Source organism: Syngnathus floridae, chromosome 18 (genome assembly GCF_059516105.1).
Source record: "Syngnathus floridae isolate MCC-2025c chromosome 18, RoL_Sflo_1.0, whole genome shotgun sequence".
In the NCBI taxonomy this organism is placed as follows: Eukaryota; Metazoa; Chordata; class Actinopteri; order Syngnathiformes; family Syngnathidae; genus Syngnathus; species Syngnathus floridae.
The window spans coordinates 6,962,687-6,980,387 of NC_142430.1; the positions used below are offsets into that span (position 1 = coordinate 6,962,687).

Sequence of the window (17,701 nt, forward strand, 5' to 3'; positions counted from 1 at the left end):
ACATTAAATGCAAGGTTGTTGGTTAAACAAACCCTGAAACAGCCTAAACCAACAAAACCTGTGACACAAAATCCGGAATCTCCAGTCAGAAAAAAAATCCTCTGTTAGCTCCCCCCTGCTGAGAGTATTTGAGATGCATTAGGGGGCCTTTGTGATGCGCAATGTTTGCCTCTAAAGGTCTGTTATCTGCATATTCATTAGGAAGACTTCCAAAACAAAAGAAGGGGAATTAAAGTATTTAACAACCCTTCAATTAAAGGGGTGGCTGTTCACATGCATTAGGATAAATACTAAAGTAGAAAAGAAAATTAAGAGCTTAAACTATACAATGAGTTTAAAACATGTATATAAAAAGTCGACACACCCCTGTTCAAATCAAATGAAACCACAAGTGTGCAATATTTCAACAGGGGTGTGTAGACTTTTTCCTACCCACTTTAAAGCTCCACAGTACCTGACACCATCAACGCTTCGGAAGCGTCTGCCTCACCCCCCCTCCCCACCATCTCACTCCCTTCTTCACGTCTTCGTGTAGCAGATGTGCACTTGACCGCAAACTCTTGCAGGAGCGCGCTCTCGACACAACGCGCCTCTTCTGTCAACATGCCAAGAAGCTCTGACGAAGCTACACCGGCACCATGCCAGCTTATCAAAGCAGACGCTGGCAAGTGGTGAGTTTTGACTACTACTCAAACTATCCATACAAATGCATCATTAGCCTTTTGTTAGTCATTAGCAACCATGTTACATTGCTAAACATTCATAGTGAGGGAAATTCACATGTTTATTTATTTTTTATTTTTTTTTACAGTCAACTAATAGTGAACCATATCAAAATGTATCCCTTGAGTGTAAATGTACCAATCCAGACTTGTTTACGCCGGGCTGTTATGTAACAAAAATGTCTTGAGAGGTATTAAAAGGTTTAAAATAGCCTTTGACGTGTATGACCTGTCCTGCGCATTCGAGGTCGCCGCTTCGTGTTACACTTACATGAACATAAGGGGGGCGGGGGCATTTGTTGCATTAGTGGTGCGCCGTTTACTCACGGGTAATCACTTTATGCACATAAAAGTAAAGCGGAAATAATCCTTGATGCAGATTTAGGATCTTTTTAGAGATGATCCCAACATTTTAGGTGCTTTTTTTTGTATGATCCGTGACACATGCAACATTTTGCATGCATGAATGATCTAACATATGATTAGGTTGTAATCTGAATTTGTGTTTCAGTATCAGAGAGAAGGGCACGGTGGAGTGTCAAGACCTCCTCGACGCCTTCCATGCCTGTGCAAAGACTCTGTCTGAGGGATCGTGACATGTGAGTAGCTTTAATATGAAAGTTGTTCCAAAAATATTGACTAGTATTTGACTAAAAATGGGCATTTCATTTGATAATCTTTTTTTATTTATTTCATTTTTTTCCAGCAGAAAGTGGATTGAACCATCTGGAAAAACTGGAGGGGAGGAGACATGTTTGTACAATGGACTTGTCAATGCCAACAGTGTTTTGTAAAGATTTTATTGTATTTTATTCTGGACTGTCAATGCTGTCTTGTGTAAGCATATTTTGCAAAAAATAAACTTGAATAATTTAAAGTACACACTCTATTTTTGTTTTGTGTTCATTGTAGAGTGTTATTGGAGTCTCCAAAACATGTCCTGCCTTTTCCAGGTTCAAATCTGAAGGTATTCAAAGTTGCATGGGTCCATTTGTGAGATTTATAGACAAGGTAAGTTTAAGCATTATCTTTCAACACTTTGTTGTAGTCCAAAAATTGCCATGGTTGTTGTCGTAATAAAACTGCTGGCATGAGAATGCTATAAAATCCAACCATTGCTTCTTTCCTGTTTCTATTTTGGCAGCATGGTTGCTGCAAATAAAATCTTCCTAGCTGCATGAGAATTGTCCACTTTATCACAGTTGAATTTAAGCTTTAGGGAATTATTTGCCCACACAAAATATTTAAAATCGAGATCTTAACGGTTTTTAACCTTCGAGATGACTCGTTAGCTGTCCTATGCATTTGTTTTAATAATACCACAGATTATGTCACGTTTTTTTATTTAATATCACAAAATCTAGCGTTTTAACAGGTATGTGTAGTTTATTTTCTATCCATTGTATTTTTCTTTTTTGCATTGTCACTCTTTGGCAGATGTGCAACACCTCAGCATCGTCATCTCCTATTGGCCATCTGTTTATAGCCTGGATGCGGGAGGAGGAGGGCGGGGCTGGAGAGGAGAGAAGGGAGGATGGAGAAGGACCCGGATGCTGATGCGAGTGATGCGAAGGAAGAGAGAGAAAAAAATACCGATTTACGGCAAGAAAAGCGATGGGAGTGTAATACAACGGGGCCTATAAACGCTCCGACAACTATCAGCTAAAGAGGGAACCGGAGGTAGCGCTAAACGGGAGATACTTGTGTCGCTTTTTTTTTTTTTTTTTTTGCAGCCGCTTCGGAGAAGATGCTGCTGTGAGATCGGCTGCCTCCTCGCAGGGATGTAGAGCTGATCGCTGGGGAGGACAGGACAGGCGGGGAGGGGGGGGGACTTCGAGACATATTTTTTCGCCGGCGACGCGCCGCATCCACCTGCCGAGAGAATGAGTCGTCCGTTAAGGCAGTGTAACGAGCGTTTCTCGGAGTGCGACGAGTCGACGCGCCGGGGCTTATTTTGACAGGACGGCCGCTGGGTCAAGGCGCTGAAGCTAAAGCTACAAGCTAGCCTCGCTGCTGTGTGGGAGAGCGGCGGCGAGGCTACATTTAGCATGTCGGGGCACCTGTGAGGCCTGACAGAGAGAGAAAGAAGCTTAAAATTCAAAAAATTGGATTTATGTTGTCCCATTTTCAATGTAATTCTTTCCTAATACTCGTCTTTGGATCGGTGTGTGACAAGATGTTAGTTGTGTAAATAAGTGCTTGACTTCTGTCATGTTTATTCCTTTTATTCAACACTACTGAGCTTTTTCATAAATAAGTAAAAAAAAAATTGAGAAGGAAATACTAACTTGGTTTAAATGGAGGCTTTTACGAACTTCCCTCCGTATTTGCTAAGTATCGAGTGCTGTGTATGCCACAATAACATCTGGATAAACTGTAGAATATTTCAGTAATTGCAATAATTGCCGTACGTGTAGTCTAGCGTTCCTCAAGTAAGAGCAGTATGAGTAAGGAACTGTCTTTGAGTCAGTCCGCTCAATATGTCGGACCCTATCGGCTGGAAAAAACACTGGGCAAGGGACAGACGGGTGAGTGGAAGAAAACAAAATGTTCACGTCGCAATTTGATGTGGAATTAACTAAAATGATTCCTCTTTTAGGTCTGGTCAAGCTCGGCATCCACTGCATCACCGGTCAGAAGGTGGCCATCAAAATCGTCAACAGGGAGAAGCTGTCCGAGTCGGTTTTAATGAAGGTACGCTGACTTTTGAGTCGATTTCAAAACTTGTATTGTTTTGCTTCATTCTTCCTTCTCCGTCCAAACAGGTTGAGAGGGAGATCGCCATCCTGAAACTGATCGAGCATCCGCATGTGTTGAAACTGCACGATGTATACGAGAATAACAAGTACCTGTGAGTTCCCGCCGCACATGATACAAGAACCTACTGGATGAGTTCTTGAGACCAGATCTGTGTTTGTCTAGATACCTGGTCCTGGAACACGTGTCAGGAGGAGAGCTCTTTGACTACCTGGTGAAGAAAGGCCGTCTGACTCCCAAAGAAGCCAGGAAGTTCTTCAGGCAGATCATTTCTGCTTTGGATTTCTGCCACAGTCACTCCATCTGGTTGGTTCTTACAATTGTTAATTAGAATGGTGTAATAATTCATAGTGGGATAGCAGGTCTTTAAAATTACACACTCGTCAATAAATTGGAAAATGTTTTCTGATCATCATTTCAGCCACAGAGACCTAAAGCCTGAGAACCTGCTGCTGGATGAGAAGAACAACATCCGCATCGCTGACTTTGGTATGGCTTCACTCCAGGTTGGCGACAGTCTGTTGGAGACCAGCTGCGGGTGAGTGTTTGTGTGTTTAATTTGCCCACCAACACATCACAAGGCTTTTTTTTTTTTTTTTTCAAAATTTGTTGCGTCACATGTTTACACACTTGGAGTCCTCGAAATTGGAATAGGAATGCATGTAACACAATTATCGTCCTTTTTTAGATCACCGCATTATGCGTGCCCCGAAGTCATACGGGTAAGTTGCCAAATTTCATACATGCATGTTTTTCTTTATATGATTTTGCAGTAAATGTTGTTTTTTGGGGGATTTTCTGTAGGGGGAGAAGTATGATGGAAGGAGAGCAGATGTGTGGAGCTGCGGGGTCATTCTTTTTGCTCTGCTGGTGGTAAGTGCTTAGGTCTCTTTCTCCTTCTTATTGACCTTTTATTTTTTTAATTTATTTTCCTACGTGCCACTCTTTTGCCACTCTCAGGGCGCCCTGCCCTTCGACCACGACAATTTACGCCAGCTCCTGGAAAAAGTGAAGAGCGGCGTCTTCCACATGCCGCACTTCATCCCACCGGACTGCCAGTCCCTGCTCAAGGGCATGATCGAGGTCAACCCCGAAAAGCGTCTCACGGTTCGCGCCGACGTCTACCTTTTTTATATCTGCTCTGTGGACTGAATTAAAAAAAAAAATGCTTCCTTGTTTGCCCTACAGCTGGAGACCATTCAGAAACACGCCTGGTATCTGTGAGTACACGTTCGGTCGTCTATAGGAGCACGATGCGATATTATTCACAAATGTGTGTGTGTGTGTGTGTGTGTGTGTGTGCAGGGGTGGCCGCAACGAGCCTTGTCCAGAGCAGCCTCCACCTCGACGAGTGTGCGTAAGGCGAATCTTATCGCTGACTGAGCTGGACCCGGATGTGTTGGACAGCATGCATTCACTCGGCTGTTTCAGAGACCGCGTCAAGCTCACGCGAGATTTGCAATGTGAAGAGTAAGCATTTTTATTTTCCCACACTATCCCCCAAAGAGACAAATGTGTTTCATAAAGCTCACTCGGAGTATTGTTTCGGGAGGCTTTTCTGGAATGTGGCACAGAGAAGAATGGAACCAGCTGGCTTTTTATTTCTTTGGCCTGGTCCAAACTGATAAGTTGGTTTTCATTAAGACCGCCTTTTCTTTTTTTTCTTACAATGGACTTAAGCCAAGACTATAACTCACAGTTTATGGTCGATTCCATTTTAGGCTGCATTCTTTACAAGTGCCAGCTATATTTCTAATTTGCGGTTTTCATTTGCTCTCATGTTCATTGAGGACTTTTTACAGAGAAGTACATTTATAAAGCTCTTCAAGTCGGCGCAAGAAAACGCTGACTGTCAAGCAGCTAATAAAAGGAATCTCTTTTGTTTTTTAGAGAAAACCAGGAAAAGATGATTTACTACCTGCTGTTGGACAGGAAAGAGCGCTACCCCAGCTACGAGGACGAGGACCTGCCTCAGCGCAATGACGCCGGTTAGTCACTCGGTGGCAGTGTAGAGACGCCGAGGCATCAGAGATTGCTCAGCGCTCAACTCCCTAAATTTGCAGATCCTCCTCGGAAGCGCGTGGACTCTCCCATGCTGACGCGCCACGGCCGCTGCCGTCCAGAGAGGAAGAGCCTGGAGGTGCTGAGCGTCACGGAACAGGGCTCGCCCACACCTCCTCGCCGGGCTCTGGACGCCGCCCATAGCCAGAGGTAAGTGAATATCAAAATGAGGATGTTGATGAGTACAATTTTGCTGATGTTGACACTCTCTCAGGTCTCGCTCGGTGAGCGGAGCTTCCACCGGTCTCTCCTCCAGCCCCCTCAGCAGTCCCAGGGTAAGACTCAGCTGTTGCAACATCTGAACACAGATTATAAATTGAATTTAGGACTTGTATTGGTATCATTTAGTCAACAGCCAGAAACATCCTTTTATCCATCTCCTCTGATCATGTTTTAACATTACCACAAATCAAGCTCCTCAGAGTAAACCTCACGCGGCAGGTTTGTGTGACATTATTTTTCACTTTTCTGCTGTCCTCATGCCACATCTCTTCCACATCCTGCATGAGCAACGTGCGTGCACTAAAACCAAAGCGTGTAAATATCGGGTCGTGATTTCACCGGACACGTTCACAGCTCGTAAGATGCGCTCTTTTGTCATGAAGCATGATATTCATTTCCATCCTTCTTTCTCCATGTTCCATCCCTTCTCTTTCTTCTTTTCCATTTGCCCCCCCTCCCCATCCCAACGCTCCTCAGTCCTATCAAAGCCCCATTTTCACTTTCAGCCAATCAGACGTCACCTCCGCTGCCGCTACCCCCCAAACAAAGGAGCCCAAACAGGGGAGCGCCACCACACCTCGCCCGGCACGGGCACACGACAAGCCCAAAGCTCCCCCCCATCTAAAGAACCAGACCCTGCCCAGCAAGGGACCCGCCGAACGGCTTCACCTCCAGCCTATCAAATCCTTGCCTCTGCACAACCCATCCTCCCGCTCGCCATCCCCCTCTCCGCTGCTCTCACCCGTTTCCCGTTTCCTCTTCCCTTCGTCCTCTGTCCTAAAGTCGGTGACTAAGAGCTTGTACCCAAACTCTGCCCACTCTGTGCCGCAGGTCACTCCCCAGGGCTCTCCGTTGCCCACGCCCTTGGGCACCCCTGTCCACCACCCTCACCACCCTTCCTCCACCCCGCCCTCCTCCTCCTCGTCCTCATCCTCCTCGCGGGCAGAGGGAGGGGGCGGGGTGGGCTCCCTGTCGCTCACCCCGCCCTCTAGTCCCGGAGGGGGAAGCGGCATCGCGGCCAGCAGCTCCGCCCATTGGAGGACTCGCCTCAATTCTTTTAAGAACAACTTGTTGGGCTCGCCGCGGTTCCATCGTCGCAAACTGCAAGGTGAGCGGCTCTTGACGTTGATGTTTATGTTAGTGCTCCGAGATACCCGCAGGTAGGGAAAGTCAAGTGAGACAATCGCAGCTTCACGATCTACCAGACTTACCAAGTCGTTGTCTCTTTTAGTCCCGACATCAGAAGACATGTCCAGTTTAACACCGGAATCCAGCCCTGAGTAAGTCTTCATTTGTGCGTTATCAAAAAGCCAGCTTGACCGTTGAACGTCTTTTTCTGGCCTCGTGTCATCACAGGCTGGCAAAGAAGTCCTGGTTTGGGAACTTCATCGGCCTGGAGAAAGAGGAGCAGATCTTTGTGGTGATCCGAGACAAACCTCTGAGTTCGGTCAAAGCCGATATCGTCCACGCCTTCCTGTCTGTAAGTGTCCGATGCGCTCCATCCTTCATGCGTCTCAAAGGTCGCGGGCGTGTTTTTGTTTTTCGGGTTGTCATTGTTTGTGCTTCTTTTATCTCCGTGTCGTCTTTATTTCAGTTCCGCTCTCCGGCGGCACATTGATGAATCACTTTGCTTTTGCCTGTGGCTCACTCTTTCTCTCCTCTCCACACCCTCACCCTCCTCACCTTTTGTCTCCCCCGCACTCACGTCGGCCCCCCGTACCTCTCCCGCCTCGTAAGTCTGTCGGTCTCTCTGCTTCTTCTCTGTCTTCCCGCCGCGCAGATGCCGTCGCTCAGTCACAGCGTCATCTCCCAGACAAGCTTCAGGGCCGAATACAAGTCCTCCGGCGGCCCTTCCGTCTTCCAGAAGCCCGTCAAGTTCCAGGTGGATATTGCCTTCTCCGAGGGCGAGAGGGAGCGGGACAGGGAGAGGAGCGAGAGGGACGGAAGGAGGGAGACGGGAATCTACAGCGTGACGTTCACCCTCATATCAGGCGAGTCACAGACATCCGTCGGCTTCTTAATCGCCCGTGCTAATTTGACATCACGCATCGTTAGGTCCGAGTCGCAGGTTCAGACGAGTGGTGGAAACGATTCAAGCCCAGCTTCTCAGCTCCCATGATCAACCCCTGGTGCAAGCCCTATCTGGTGAGCTTGTGATTGATGACTTGAGCAGTGGGGACCTTCGGCCGTCAAACAAAAGAGTGACTTTCCCGTTCTCGTCTCCCGATCCCTTCCCAGATGAGAAGAACGGCCGACCCCACAGGACCCCCACCCGCCAAAATTCCAGGCGATCAGAGGGTGGGGGCGACAGGTGCGAGTGGGGCGACCGAGCGGACGGCGCAGGCATCGGAGGCAGCGGCGGCGTTCTGCAGCGCAGAGGCTCGGCCAAGGAGAGAACCCGACTGCTGTCCACCAACGGAACCCAATCGCAACCGTAGGTTAGAACGGGAAACGGCGCCGCGGGATGCCGGATCGACTTCCGCACTCTTTGACTTTATCTTCAAGCATCCCTCGCAAACCACGAGCTCCTCCCTCGACTTAAGTCGGAGTTGCTTTGATAATAGCAAGAATTGAGCCTTTCCCCCCCCACCCACCATCATGCTTTTGTTTTTAACAATTGTCTTGATCCTTCGGATGACCCGGATTCCAACACGAGAGCGACGGAATCGGTCTTTAATGAAAACATACCGCGCGAATGAGTAGTTTGGTATCCCGCCATAGATATGGCTTCTCAAACTCAAACTAGGAAGTGCTAACGTGCATGCCGGTTAGCAAATCAGCCCGCTAGAAGACAAGACCTGATAGCTCGTCCGCCATAAGCATTGTACTACAGCATTCGATACCAAAAAAGAATTAGGTGTGTTGTGACGGTTATCCCGGTGCGCGTTGGTGTCACTCTCAGGTGACACGCGTCCACGAGTAGTCGAGCGACCGCTCGCTGGCGAAAGACATCGTGTATGTCAGTGGCAGATTCAACCTGAAGCGTTCTCCTCCCTGAGGAGCTTCTCAGGAGGGCAGCGCCCTACCCTGACTCAAAGAAAACCAACCAAGTAAGCTATGTAAGTGAATGTGAATTTTATTTTTATTTATTTCCTTTGCGGACGTGCAGTGATTGCAGCAAGGACAGCATACTCGCTGGGAAGAGGAAGCTGCTTTTTTTTGGGGGGGGGTATTTAATTTCTCCTCAGAGGCAAGATGAACTAATGCACTTGGACTCCTGTTACTCTGAGATTTTTTTTTTTTTATTTCAACAGAAATAGGAACATTACTCTATGGAGAGAGAGCGAGAGAGGAAAAAAAAAAACTATGTGTGTATATGTCCATGAACGTCCTCACAGCTGTTTTGTCCCACATGGAAAAAGAACGACATTCCCAACCTACGAAGCTTCATATCGAAGTCTCCTTTTTTTCGTCCTGAAATTTTCTCAGCTCATTCTGTCACATCCTCGGTTGACCGGGACTTTGTCAAGGGCAAGTAAGCAAATCGTCCCTCACACAGTCGGCTCGTAATACTCAAGTACTCCAATAGACTAGCAGATGCTCTTCACCAGTCTTCCATGCAGCACAATATGCAACTAATGTGCAGGATGTTGACCAACGGTTTCTGTTTGCATATTTATGAACTTATCTGCATCTTTCGGTTTCACAGATCCATCACATTGCACTTTGTAAAGGCAGTCCAAGGTTCATCATCTGATATTTAATTCATCACGCTTATCGCCGGTATGTGCGTTTGATTGAACTTGACAGATCAGAAGATGGCAACCATCTTTTCCACCCCCCTCGTTGTCACTTTGACCCGGTTGTCTACCCCTCACATGTTGTGTAGCCCTCATCAGCACGCGAGAAACTGTCATTCGCCTCACCGTGTCCACTCGACTTTCTCTTCGCCGCCACGTTCACTGTCATCGACCCCAACTGTGGCCAAGATTGTAAACTATTCTCCATCCATAAAGGGTCAGTAGAATAAGGTGTCGAAAAAAAAGAAATGTCTGTATCATAATTTAAATATAAAAAGTGCACTATTATAACTATTGCCTGTGATTAAAAAAAAAAAAAAGAACAATTATGATTGATTCGATGGTCAAAACAAAGAGCGATCCACCTTATTGTTATGGTTACAATAATAAATCCTAAATCTGTGTATGTGGCTGCTATTATTTCTGGCACATCCATTTTATCCTGTTGAGTGTATTCCAGCTGATTTTTGGTGAAGGCAGAGAAGGACCTGTGCCACAAAGACAGAAGACACCAAATGAACCCAAGTTAGGTGAGTGTCAAAACACTTTTTTATATTTTAATATTCATTTAATATTTTAATTATCCTCAGATTGAGTGATGTGGGAATTTTTCCTGGCAATAATGAAATGCTTTTGCATGTTAGTGTGATTTAATAAATGTAGTCTCATTATGCCACAGGGGATATTTATACATATAGTGCAATGTGAGAAATATATTATTGATTGTGTGAGATACTAATATTGATTATTAGATTTATTATGAAGCATATGTTTACATAATATGATACTTCAATTGAAATTTGACAAATCAAATACGCTTGAAGAATATAGAGGTCACGCTTCAGATAAGAATTTTGCTTTTAAGAAATATATTTTGAAAAATGGTTTTACTTTTATACCGTAGTTGTGGTATAGGTACACGAAGCTGCGGTTTACGGTGAACTCACTAACCTTTACACGATTGTGACATATGCGACAGTACGTGAACGCAACATCAGGTCCATTCAGGAGTGCAAACGATTCGAATGTAGTTTGCAGCCAAGAGAGCCGATTTCACTTCGCTGACGGCTTTTGTGGGTGTTTTTCGGAAAGTGCTTGATCCGGATTCTCTGTTTCCTACCCCGTAAAGGCCAGCAGGTATGACAACACGATCGTGATGGTGAATGTTATCGTCCAAGGCGACGCGAAGATTGTGGCTAACATTACAGTCATGGGGCTAGTTCCAGTTAGAATGGTCTCGGTATTGACCGATGAAGATCGTTGTGTTTTCTCCATCTAAATCACTTTTATTGTCAGCGATTCCTCTTAAAATACATCAGCAAGAAGATTGTGGAAATAGATAATAAGCATATGAAAGGGGACGGAGGGTAGAACGTGTAGAACAGGAACTAGCTCTTAGCTAACGTCAACGGTCTTGTGTCTTTTCCGTCAACATATATTCAAGCCAGTGTGGAATTTGCATAATATGGCAAGCTACAAAAAAACACTTTTAATAAAATAAATCGTACAATTGTTAGAAAAAATCCTTGCCAGAAGCGATATTATGCAAATCCTACAAAACCTCCACAACTTGCTCTGTTACGTCACTCATTGTTCACGACGAGTTCCAACTTTTACTTTCTGGCGTCGTCGTTTTAAGTCATAAGGCATCTACAAACGTGGACATCGTTTTAATTTTTGGACATTTTTTCTTTTAAATCCACGAGTGATCATTTGTCAACTGTGTTTTCTGCGTGTACTTTTTTTTTTTTTTTGCAATCATGTCCAAGGGTTGCAAGTGAAACATCATTTCCTACAAAATTGAACAGATATGATCACCAATAAATAAAATGTAAAAAATATTAAGAAGGCCACACTGGTGATAATGGTTTTATTCAAGCAAACAAAACAGGGAGTGTCATGGCCTATAAAATAAAGTTTTTACTGGGGCCACACCTACAAATGTTAGAGAAAGAAAAACAGCTCTATAAAAATGACTGTACTAAGATCTCATGATTGGTGTGAGATTTAAAAATATTTAATAAGGTGCTTCCAATTGCCTACATGGAGATTAAATTATAAAAAATAGTTAAGTGTGAGGGTACTTCACAATCACTTTAAAGCTGCATGCAAATTTTATGTGTAAATAGATGCCGTTCTCCAATTCGATCCATAGAAGTGTGATGTCATAACCTATTTTGGGATAAAAATCAATCCCATTCGTGCAGCAATGGCCACGATGGCGCTTATCTCCTTTTATTGTTTATTGTTCTGACTGACACTTTACATGCAGTCCCTGGCATCCCATGATTAAGTGGGTCAGTTCCGGAATGAGAAGCAGCCGCTTTGAGTGGTCCACGTGACCCGCGTTGCAGTCGAACGATCTCGAACTAACCGCTGTTGCACGTTCCTCTGACCCATCGCAGTCGTCATGGCAGAGGCCCACCAGGCAGTGGCCTTCCAGTTCACCGTCACCCCGGAGGGCATCGATCTGCAGCTGTCCCATCAGGCCCTCACTGAGATCTACCGCTCGGGCCTCCGCTCCTGGAAGAAACGTATCATTAGACTCAAGGTATGTCTGGCAGGTCAGCACGCCATCGGGATTAGCAATCAATCCATCCTCTCCTCTGCCAAACAGAACAGCGTGATCACGGGGGTGTATCCCGCCAGCCCGTCCTCCTGGCTCTTTGTGGTCATTGCCATCCTGGCCACAATGTACACTCGCTCCGACCCTTCCATGGGACTCATAGCCAAGATACAGGAGCACCTGCCCGTCAGGTACTAGCGTTGATTTAGAATGAAAACCCCCGCCTTTCATCAAAATCCTCTTAAACAGTTTGCTGTGTGTTCTTCTCAGCCAGTCCATGAGCAGCCAATGTCAGACGGTGGTGTCGGCGGTGCTCTTCAGCACGCTGCTGTGGCTCCTTCTCATCTTCACCATGCGCCTGTGCCTCAAGCAGCTCCTCTCCTACCACCGTTGGATATTCGAGCAGCACGGCAAGATGTCCACCACCACCAAAGTCTGGGTGGTCAGTCAGTGTAGTTTTGAAGTACTTTTGTATTACTTTTTTTTTTTTATGTAATAACCACGTGCTTGTGTCCATATGCCAGGCACTGGTGCGCATCTTCTCTGGCAGAAAGCCTCTGCTCTACAGTTACCAGGGCTCGCTTCCAAACCTGCCTGTCCCGACCATTAAGGACACGCTCAAGCGGGTGAGTTGCCACGACGCGCAGGAAACGATGGCTGTCTATAAATGGTCATGTCATCTGAGCCACTTTTGTTATCCACCTTTACACATCGACACAATCTTTCCTCTTAAGTATTTGGAGTCCGTGCGTCCGCTGATGGATGACACCGAATACGAGCGGATGACCAAACTGGCCGGCGAATTTGAGAGCCGCCTTGGAAATCGCTTGCAGTGGTACCTCAAACTCAAATCCCTCTGGGCCGCCAACTATGTGAGTGTAACTTCCACTTTGGAAGATGGCCTTCACAATGTATCACTTTTAAGAATGTCTATGAAGATGACTCAGCGGGCAACATTAAATAAATTTTGTGTTTTAGGTCAGCGACTGGTGGGAGGAATATGTCTATTTGCGCGGAAGGAGTCCTATTATGGTCAACAGTAACTATTACGGAATGGTAGGTCCTCTTTTTTGGTGCCGATATATTTACTTTGATAAATATTGCCAGATTATTTACTTCCGGTTTGATGTGTGAATCTCCTGTCATTTCTCTTTTTCCAGGACTTCCTGTACGTGACCCCCACCCCCATCCAGGCAGCCAGAGCCGGCAACACCATCCACGCAATGTTCCTGTACCGCCGCAAGCTCAACAGAGAGGAGCTCAAACCTGTGAGTTGTGCCACTGTTGCTACGGCAACAAGCGTCGCTCGCGCCAGCAAAAACCGTCGTGGAAATCTCGCATTTTTTTTTTTTTTTTGTAATCATATACATTCATCATCAATCTGTGGAGTTTTATTTATCTCCTTAATATTTTTTGTTTGTATTTTTTTGTTGTTACATTTTATGCAAAGACCCTCATGTTCTTATACCATGCTTGTGTGTGTGTGTGTGTGTGTCCCCCTTTTTTTAAATTTTTTTTTACCCCCACTCTCTTTGCTTGACTACATGTCCCCCCCACCCCCACCCACCTCTCAGAGTCGTATACCCGGCACTGTCATTCCTGTGTGTGCGGCTCAGTGTGAGAGGATGTTCAACACCACACGCACTCCTGGAGAGGAGACGGGTAAAGAGACAGACATGGACGCACACTGACACACACAGACACGCACATATTGTGTCAACATCCCCTCAAAAGGTCCTTCGATGGAAAAAAAAAAAAAGTTGTGTGTGAGTCCTGTCATCCCTCACCTGTCACCTTTCATCGCGTTGCGTTGCGCTCCGTCCGGGCTCGTGCCTTAACTAACGTCTGCTTTCTTATCTACCCACACTTCACCTTCTCTCATCTCTCCTCGGTTTCTTCTCCCTTTCCGTCCTCTTGGCTTTTCTGTCCTCCTTCTTCTTCCTCCCACTCAGTGGTTGTTGAGGTCTGCAGTTCCTTGCTGCTCCTATCAATTTGAGAGGATGTTTGACACATGTCGAATCCCTGGAAAGCTAACAGGTAGTGTTGAAACTTTTTTTTTTTTCATCAAACCGGATCGTCCTCCATTTTCGACCAGGGTAGTAAAACTAAAAGTGGATCATTTGGTATTCATTTGAAATCAAAAGTATTGCATCCGTTCACTCAGGCTCATTTCTCCGCTCCTTATTTCAACTGGGAACTTCCAGCCGGCCCTTCAGATGATGCTGCGAGCGTAGGCAGTCGTAAATTAAATCACTTTGGCAAACGGCAGCTGTTCGTGCGGGATGCTCATTCACAAATAGCTACGTGCCGCTGAAATCAAGCCAGCCGCGAGGAATGCGGACCTAAATAGATGGATACCAAAAAGGGCGCCGCGTTGCCAACTTCAACAAAACCGAATTGCCGAATAAACGTACACACAAGCAAGTCAAGATACTCGAGAATATGAATCTAATATTAAAAATGTTTTTCCTCTTGAAGACACGGTGCAGCACTGGCAGGACAGCGACTACGTGGCCGTATACCATCGAGGACGCTACTTTCGGCTCAGGGCGTACCAGGCGGGCAGACTGCTTTCCCCCAGGGAGATCGAATTCCAGATTCAGAAGATCCTTGATGACCCTTCCCCACCCTGCACGGGAGAAGCCAAACTTGGCGCCCTGACCGCTGGCGATAGGTGAAAAGCAACAACTTTTATTGTTAAATTAAACGAAAGGCAAATTTTTTTTTTTTTGAATGTGGCTTTTGTTTTTTAACGCAGAATTCCATGGGCGCAAGCCAGGAGCAAGCACTTCAGCAGCGGCATCAACAAGCGCTCACTGGACTGCATCGAAAAAGCCGCCTTCTTCGTGGCCCTCGACGACGACGAGCAGGGCATGACGGGAGACGACCCGTCGGGGAGTCTGGACCGCTACGCTAAGTGCCTGTTGCACGGCAAATGCTACGACAGGTAGTTTAAGCATGGATGACTTCAATGTAGACAATTTTTTTCATCCATCTTTTATTTGTCACGCAGGTGGTTCGATAAGTCTTTCTCTGTGGTCTTCTTCAAGAACGGTAAAACCGGTATCAACGCCGAGCACTCGTGGGCCGACGCGCCGGTGATCGCTCATCTGTGGGAGGTGAGACGCGACTAAGAGCCGCTCACGTGCTAATGGATCTGAACGACAGTTTTTAAAAATACCGTTTTTTTTTGTCAGTACGTTGTGGCCACCGACTGTTTCCAGCTAGGTTACAACAGCGAAGGTCACTGTAAAGGCGATGTGGACCCTTCACTAGCAGAACCTCTAAAGCTCACGTGGAAAATACCTCCAGAGGTTAGTGGGACAATTTTTCAGACCAAGCGAACGTTGATCCCTGCGTGTTGACACGTCTCCGCTTTTCTCACAGTGCGAGGATCAGATCTCTCAGTCCCTGGCGGTGGCCCAAGCCCTGGCTGACGACATCGACTTCCACGTGATATCTTTCCGGGACTTCGGCAAAGGAAAGATCAAGAAATGTCGAGTCAGTCCGGACGCCTTCATCCAGGTGGCTCTTCAGTTGGCCTACTTCAGGGTGAGGAACGCTTGCGGGACTTTTGGAATTTTAGCTGCAGTCCACGTGTTACAAACGCATTTTTATTGTGACCTTACAGAATCGCCAAACGTTTTGCCTGACCTATGAGGCCTCCATGACCCGTCTGTTCAGGGAAGGCAGGACCGAGACAGTTCGCTCCTGCACCAATGAGAGCAGTGCCTTTGTCAAAGCGTTCGAGGGCGGAGAGGTGAGCTTGTCCACTTCGTGGGTAGAAGGCATGAATTCCTAGCATGGGGCTAAATCACATACGTGCGTGTCATCAGTATTTTTGAATCACAGAATCACCACTTTTGACTTTATTACTCAGTATATAGTCCCCTGGCGCCCTCTTGTGGCAACAATAGGCAACATTTTCCAGCGCATGTCAATGACTTTCAGTTTTTGTAACAAACAGAAAACGTTATGTTTGACCACCAGCTCAACTCTAAAGTTAATCTGGTCTTTTTTTTAACATAACCAAAAAACTGCTCCCCCCCTCCCACCAGTCAGCAGACGTATGCAGGCGTCTGTTCCGCACAGCATCCGAAAAGCACCAGAACCTTTACCGCATGGCGATGACCGGCGCCGGCATCGACAGACACCTCTTTTGCCTCTACATCGTGTCCCAGTACCTCGGAGTCGAGTCGCCTTTCTTGAAAGAGGTCTTTTTTTTATTATTACATCATTGCAATGAGTCTCCTTAGTCGCACAGCTCCGAAAGATCCTGCGGTTCCTTTTAGGTCTTGTCCGAGCCCTGGAGACTGTCCACCAGTCAGACATCCATCCAGCAGGTGGAGCTGTTTGACCTCGTGAACCACCCAGAGTACATTTCCTGCGGTGGAGGCTTTGGTCCGGTAAGTTGTAGAGATAATTATTGTGCATTTTCGTTTCAAGATATAACCATTTGTCTTTTCAGGTGGCCGATGACGGTTACGGGGTGTCGTACTACATCGTGGGAGAGAGCCTGATTAACTTCCACATCTCCTGCAAGCACTCCTGTCCCGACACCGTGAGTTTCATGACCTCTCATGAGAATCCGCACTTTTAAAGTCCGCAATCCAAATTGCATTTTGTGTATTCTTCCAAGGGCGCCCATAAGTTTGGTGCTCAGATCAAAAAAGCCTTGCACGACCTGCTGGAGCTGATGACCCCAGGCCAAAAAGAGCCCATCAAAAGCGAGGAGAGGGCACCCGAGGTCAAGAAGAACCTGTAGGCGCTTCCTCGGTGCGGAGAAAAGGGATCCACGAAGGGAAGATGTTTTGAGTTACTGATGGAGGGAAGTCTGGGCATGTTCTCATGTTTCGGAGAAGCCACTAAACGAAGCAGCCAGCTCAGGAGACAGCTCAGTTGAGGAAAATCAGTATAAAATCAGTGAGCTGATGTTATGACCACATAGATTTCATATTTGTCAGGGTTGTTGACAGAAGAACTTGTCATTCAGTTCCACTAGCGAGTAATACTCTTTGTTTTAAAATTCTATTTATCTCAACAGTTACTATAAGCTTTTACTTTGTATAAGGGCATGTTTATGTTTTGATACCGTTGAATGAGTATTTGCGCCGCTGCCTGGACAACACACACACACACACACACACACGTGGTCATTAACACACAACCTGAAACATTCCTTCACTTAAACATTTTGCCTTGCACTACAGTCAAATGTTGTGGTTCTTTGTTCTGTGCCAAAGGTTTTTGTCTTTCAAATGCATGCCAGGCATTTGAAATGATGGCTAAGCACGTTCGCTCCAAGTATCAATGTTTTGGGATTTTTTTTTTTTTTTAATTAAATCGCTCTTGTCCTTGATAAGCACCATAACAATGCAACATCTATTTTTAAACTTGCGTAGGTCGGATGTGGTTACGCCAAACATGGAGATTGATTTGTTTCCTTTTCAGGCTCACTGTTATATTGCTTTTATTTGAATTTTTAATGCAATATTGCAAGATAACATAAAGATGTTCTTTAAGAAATAAGTGCTTGTCATGTGCTGTTTTTGTTGACATGTTTTTCCTCCAACGAAATGATCTCAACTGCAACGCTGATCTCGAGATTGATATGTTTAAAAGGAAAACAATTG

General features: G+C 45.9%; 2 protein-coding genes across 5 annotated transcripts; both read left to right on the forward strand.

Annotated features, from left to right (window-relative positions):
• The first annotated feature begins 1,432 nt into the window (after window positions 1–1,432).
• On the forward strand, window positions 1,433–9,906 carry brsk1a (BR serine/threonine kinase 1a). 3 transcript variants are annotated; one of them, XM_088359854.1, is made up of 21 exons: window positions 1,433–1,559; window positions 1,676–1,733; window positions 2,160–3,250; window positions 3,322–3,416; window positions 3,488–3,573; window positions 3,645–3,785; window positions 3,901–4,017; window positions 4,168–4,201; window positions 4,284–4,352; window positions 4,440–4,586; window positions 4,668–4,699; window positions 4,785–4,949; window positions 5,370–5,467; window positions 5,543–5,690; window positions 5,755–5,815; window positions 6,240–6,870; window positions 6,994–7,042; window positions 7,119–7,242; window positions 7,543–7,753; window positions 7,818–7,907; window positions 8,001–9,906. In XM_088359854.1, the coding sequence occupies exons 3-21, from the start codon at window positions 3,166–3,168 to the stop codon at window positions 8,198–8,200; spliced, it is 2,583 nt and encodes an 860-aa protein (XP_088215980.1). In that variant the 5' UTR covers window positions 1,433–1,559; window positions 1,676–1,733; window positions 2,160–3,165; the 3' UTR covers window positions 8,201–9,906. The 3 variants fall into 3 exon arrangements, with proteins under 3 accessions (XP_088215980.1, XP_088215979.1, XP_088215981.1); XM_088359853.1 differs by having other exon boundaries at window positions 7,818–7,906; window positions 7,988–9,906; XM_088359855.1 differs by lacking the exon at window positions 1,433–1,559 and having other exon boundaries at window positions 1,695–1,733; window positions 6,594–6,870; window positions 7,818–7,906; window positions 7,988–9,906.
• Window positions 9,907–10,462: 556 nt separating this feature from the next.
• Window positions 10,463–17,597, forward strand: LOC148382676 (carnitine O-palmitoyltransferase 1, liver isoform). 2 transcript variants are annotated; one of them, XM_088359858.1, is made up of 19 exons: window positions 10,463–10,639; window positions 11,908–12,053; window positions 12,120–12,259; window positions 12,339–12,510; window positions 12,593–12,694; window positions 12,803–12,940; window positions 13,047–13,124; window positions 13,229–13,336; window positions 14,021–14,105; window positions 14,547–14,742; window positions 14,827–15,015; window positions 15,082–15,187; window positions 15,266–15,382; window positions 15,456–15,620; window positions 15,700–15,828; window positions 16,127–16,282; window positions 16,361–16,474; window positions 16,537–16,629; window positions 16,708–17,597. In XM_088359858.1, exons 2-19 carry the CDS (start codon window positions 11,913–11,915, stop codon window positions 16,831–16,833), a joined length of 2,355 nt encoding a protein of 784 aa, XP_088215984.1. In that variant the 5' UTR covers window positions 10,463–10,639; window positions 11,908–11,912; the 3' UTR covers window positions 16,834–17,597. The 2 variants fall into 2 exon arrangements, with proteins under 2 accessions (XP_088215984.1, XP_088215983.1); XM_088359857.1 differs by lacking the exon at window positions 14,021–14,105 and adding an exon at window positions 13,643–13,730 and having other exon boundaries at window positions 10,465–10,639.
• Window positions 17,598–17,701: the final 104 nt, after the last annotated feature.

What these genes read in the sequence shown, in the direction of transcription:
- brsk1a (XM_088359853.1), top strand. Translation starts at nt 3,166, where the DNA reads ATGAGTAAGGAACTGTCTTTGAGTCAGTCCGCTCAATATGTCGGACCC. An exon ending in GCCTCAGCGCAATGACGCCG is followed by an intron (nt 5,468 to 5,542) that starts GTTAGTCACTCG and finishes CTAAATTTGCAG; the next exon opens with ATCCTCCTCGGAAGCGCGTG. An exon ending in CCATCGTCGCAAACTGCAAG is followed by an intron (nt 6,871 to 6,993) that starts GTGAGCGGCTCT and finishes TGTCTCTTTTAG; the next exon opens with TCCCGACATCAGAAGACATG.
- LOC148382676 (XM_088359857.1), top strand. Translation starts at nt 11,913, where the DNA reads ATGGCAGAGGCCCACCAGGCAGTGGCCTTCCAGTTCACCGTCACCCCG. An exon ending in CAGGAGCACCTGCCCGTCAG is followed by an intron (nt 12,260 to 12,338) that starts GTACTAGCGTTG and finishes TGTTCTTCTCAG; the next exon opens with CCAGTCCATGAGCAGCCAAT. An exon ending in CACTCCTGGAGAGGAGACGG is followed by an intron (nt 13,731 to 14,546) that starts GTAAAGAGACAG and finishes TTCCTCTTGAAG; the next exon opens with ACACGGTGCAGCACTGGCAG.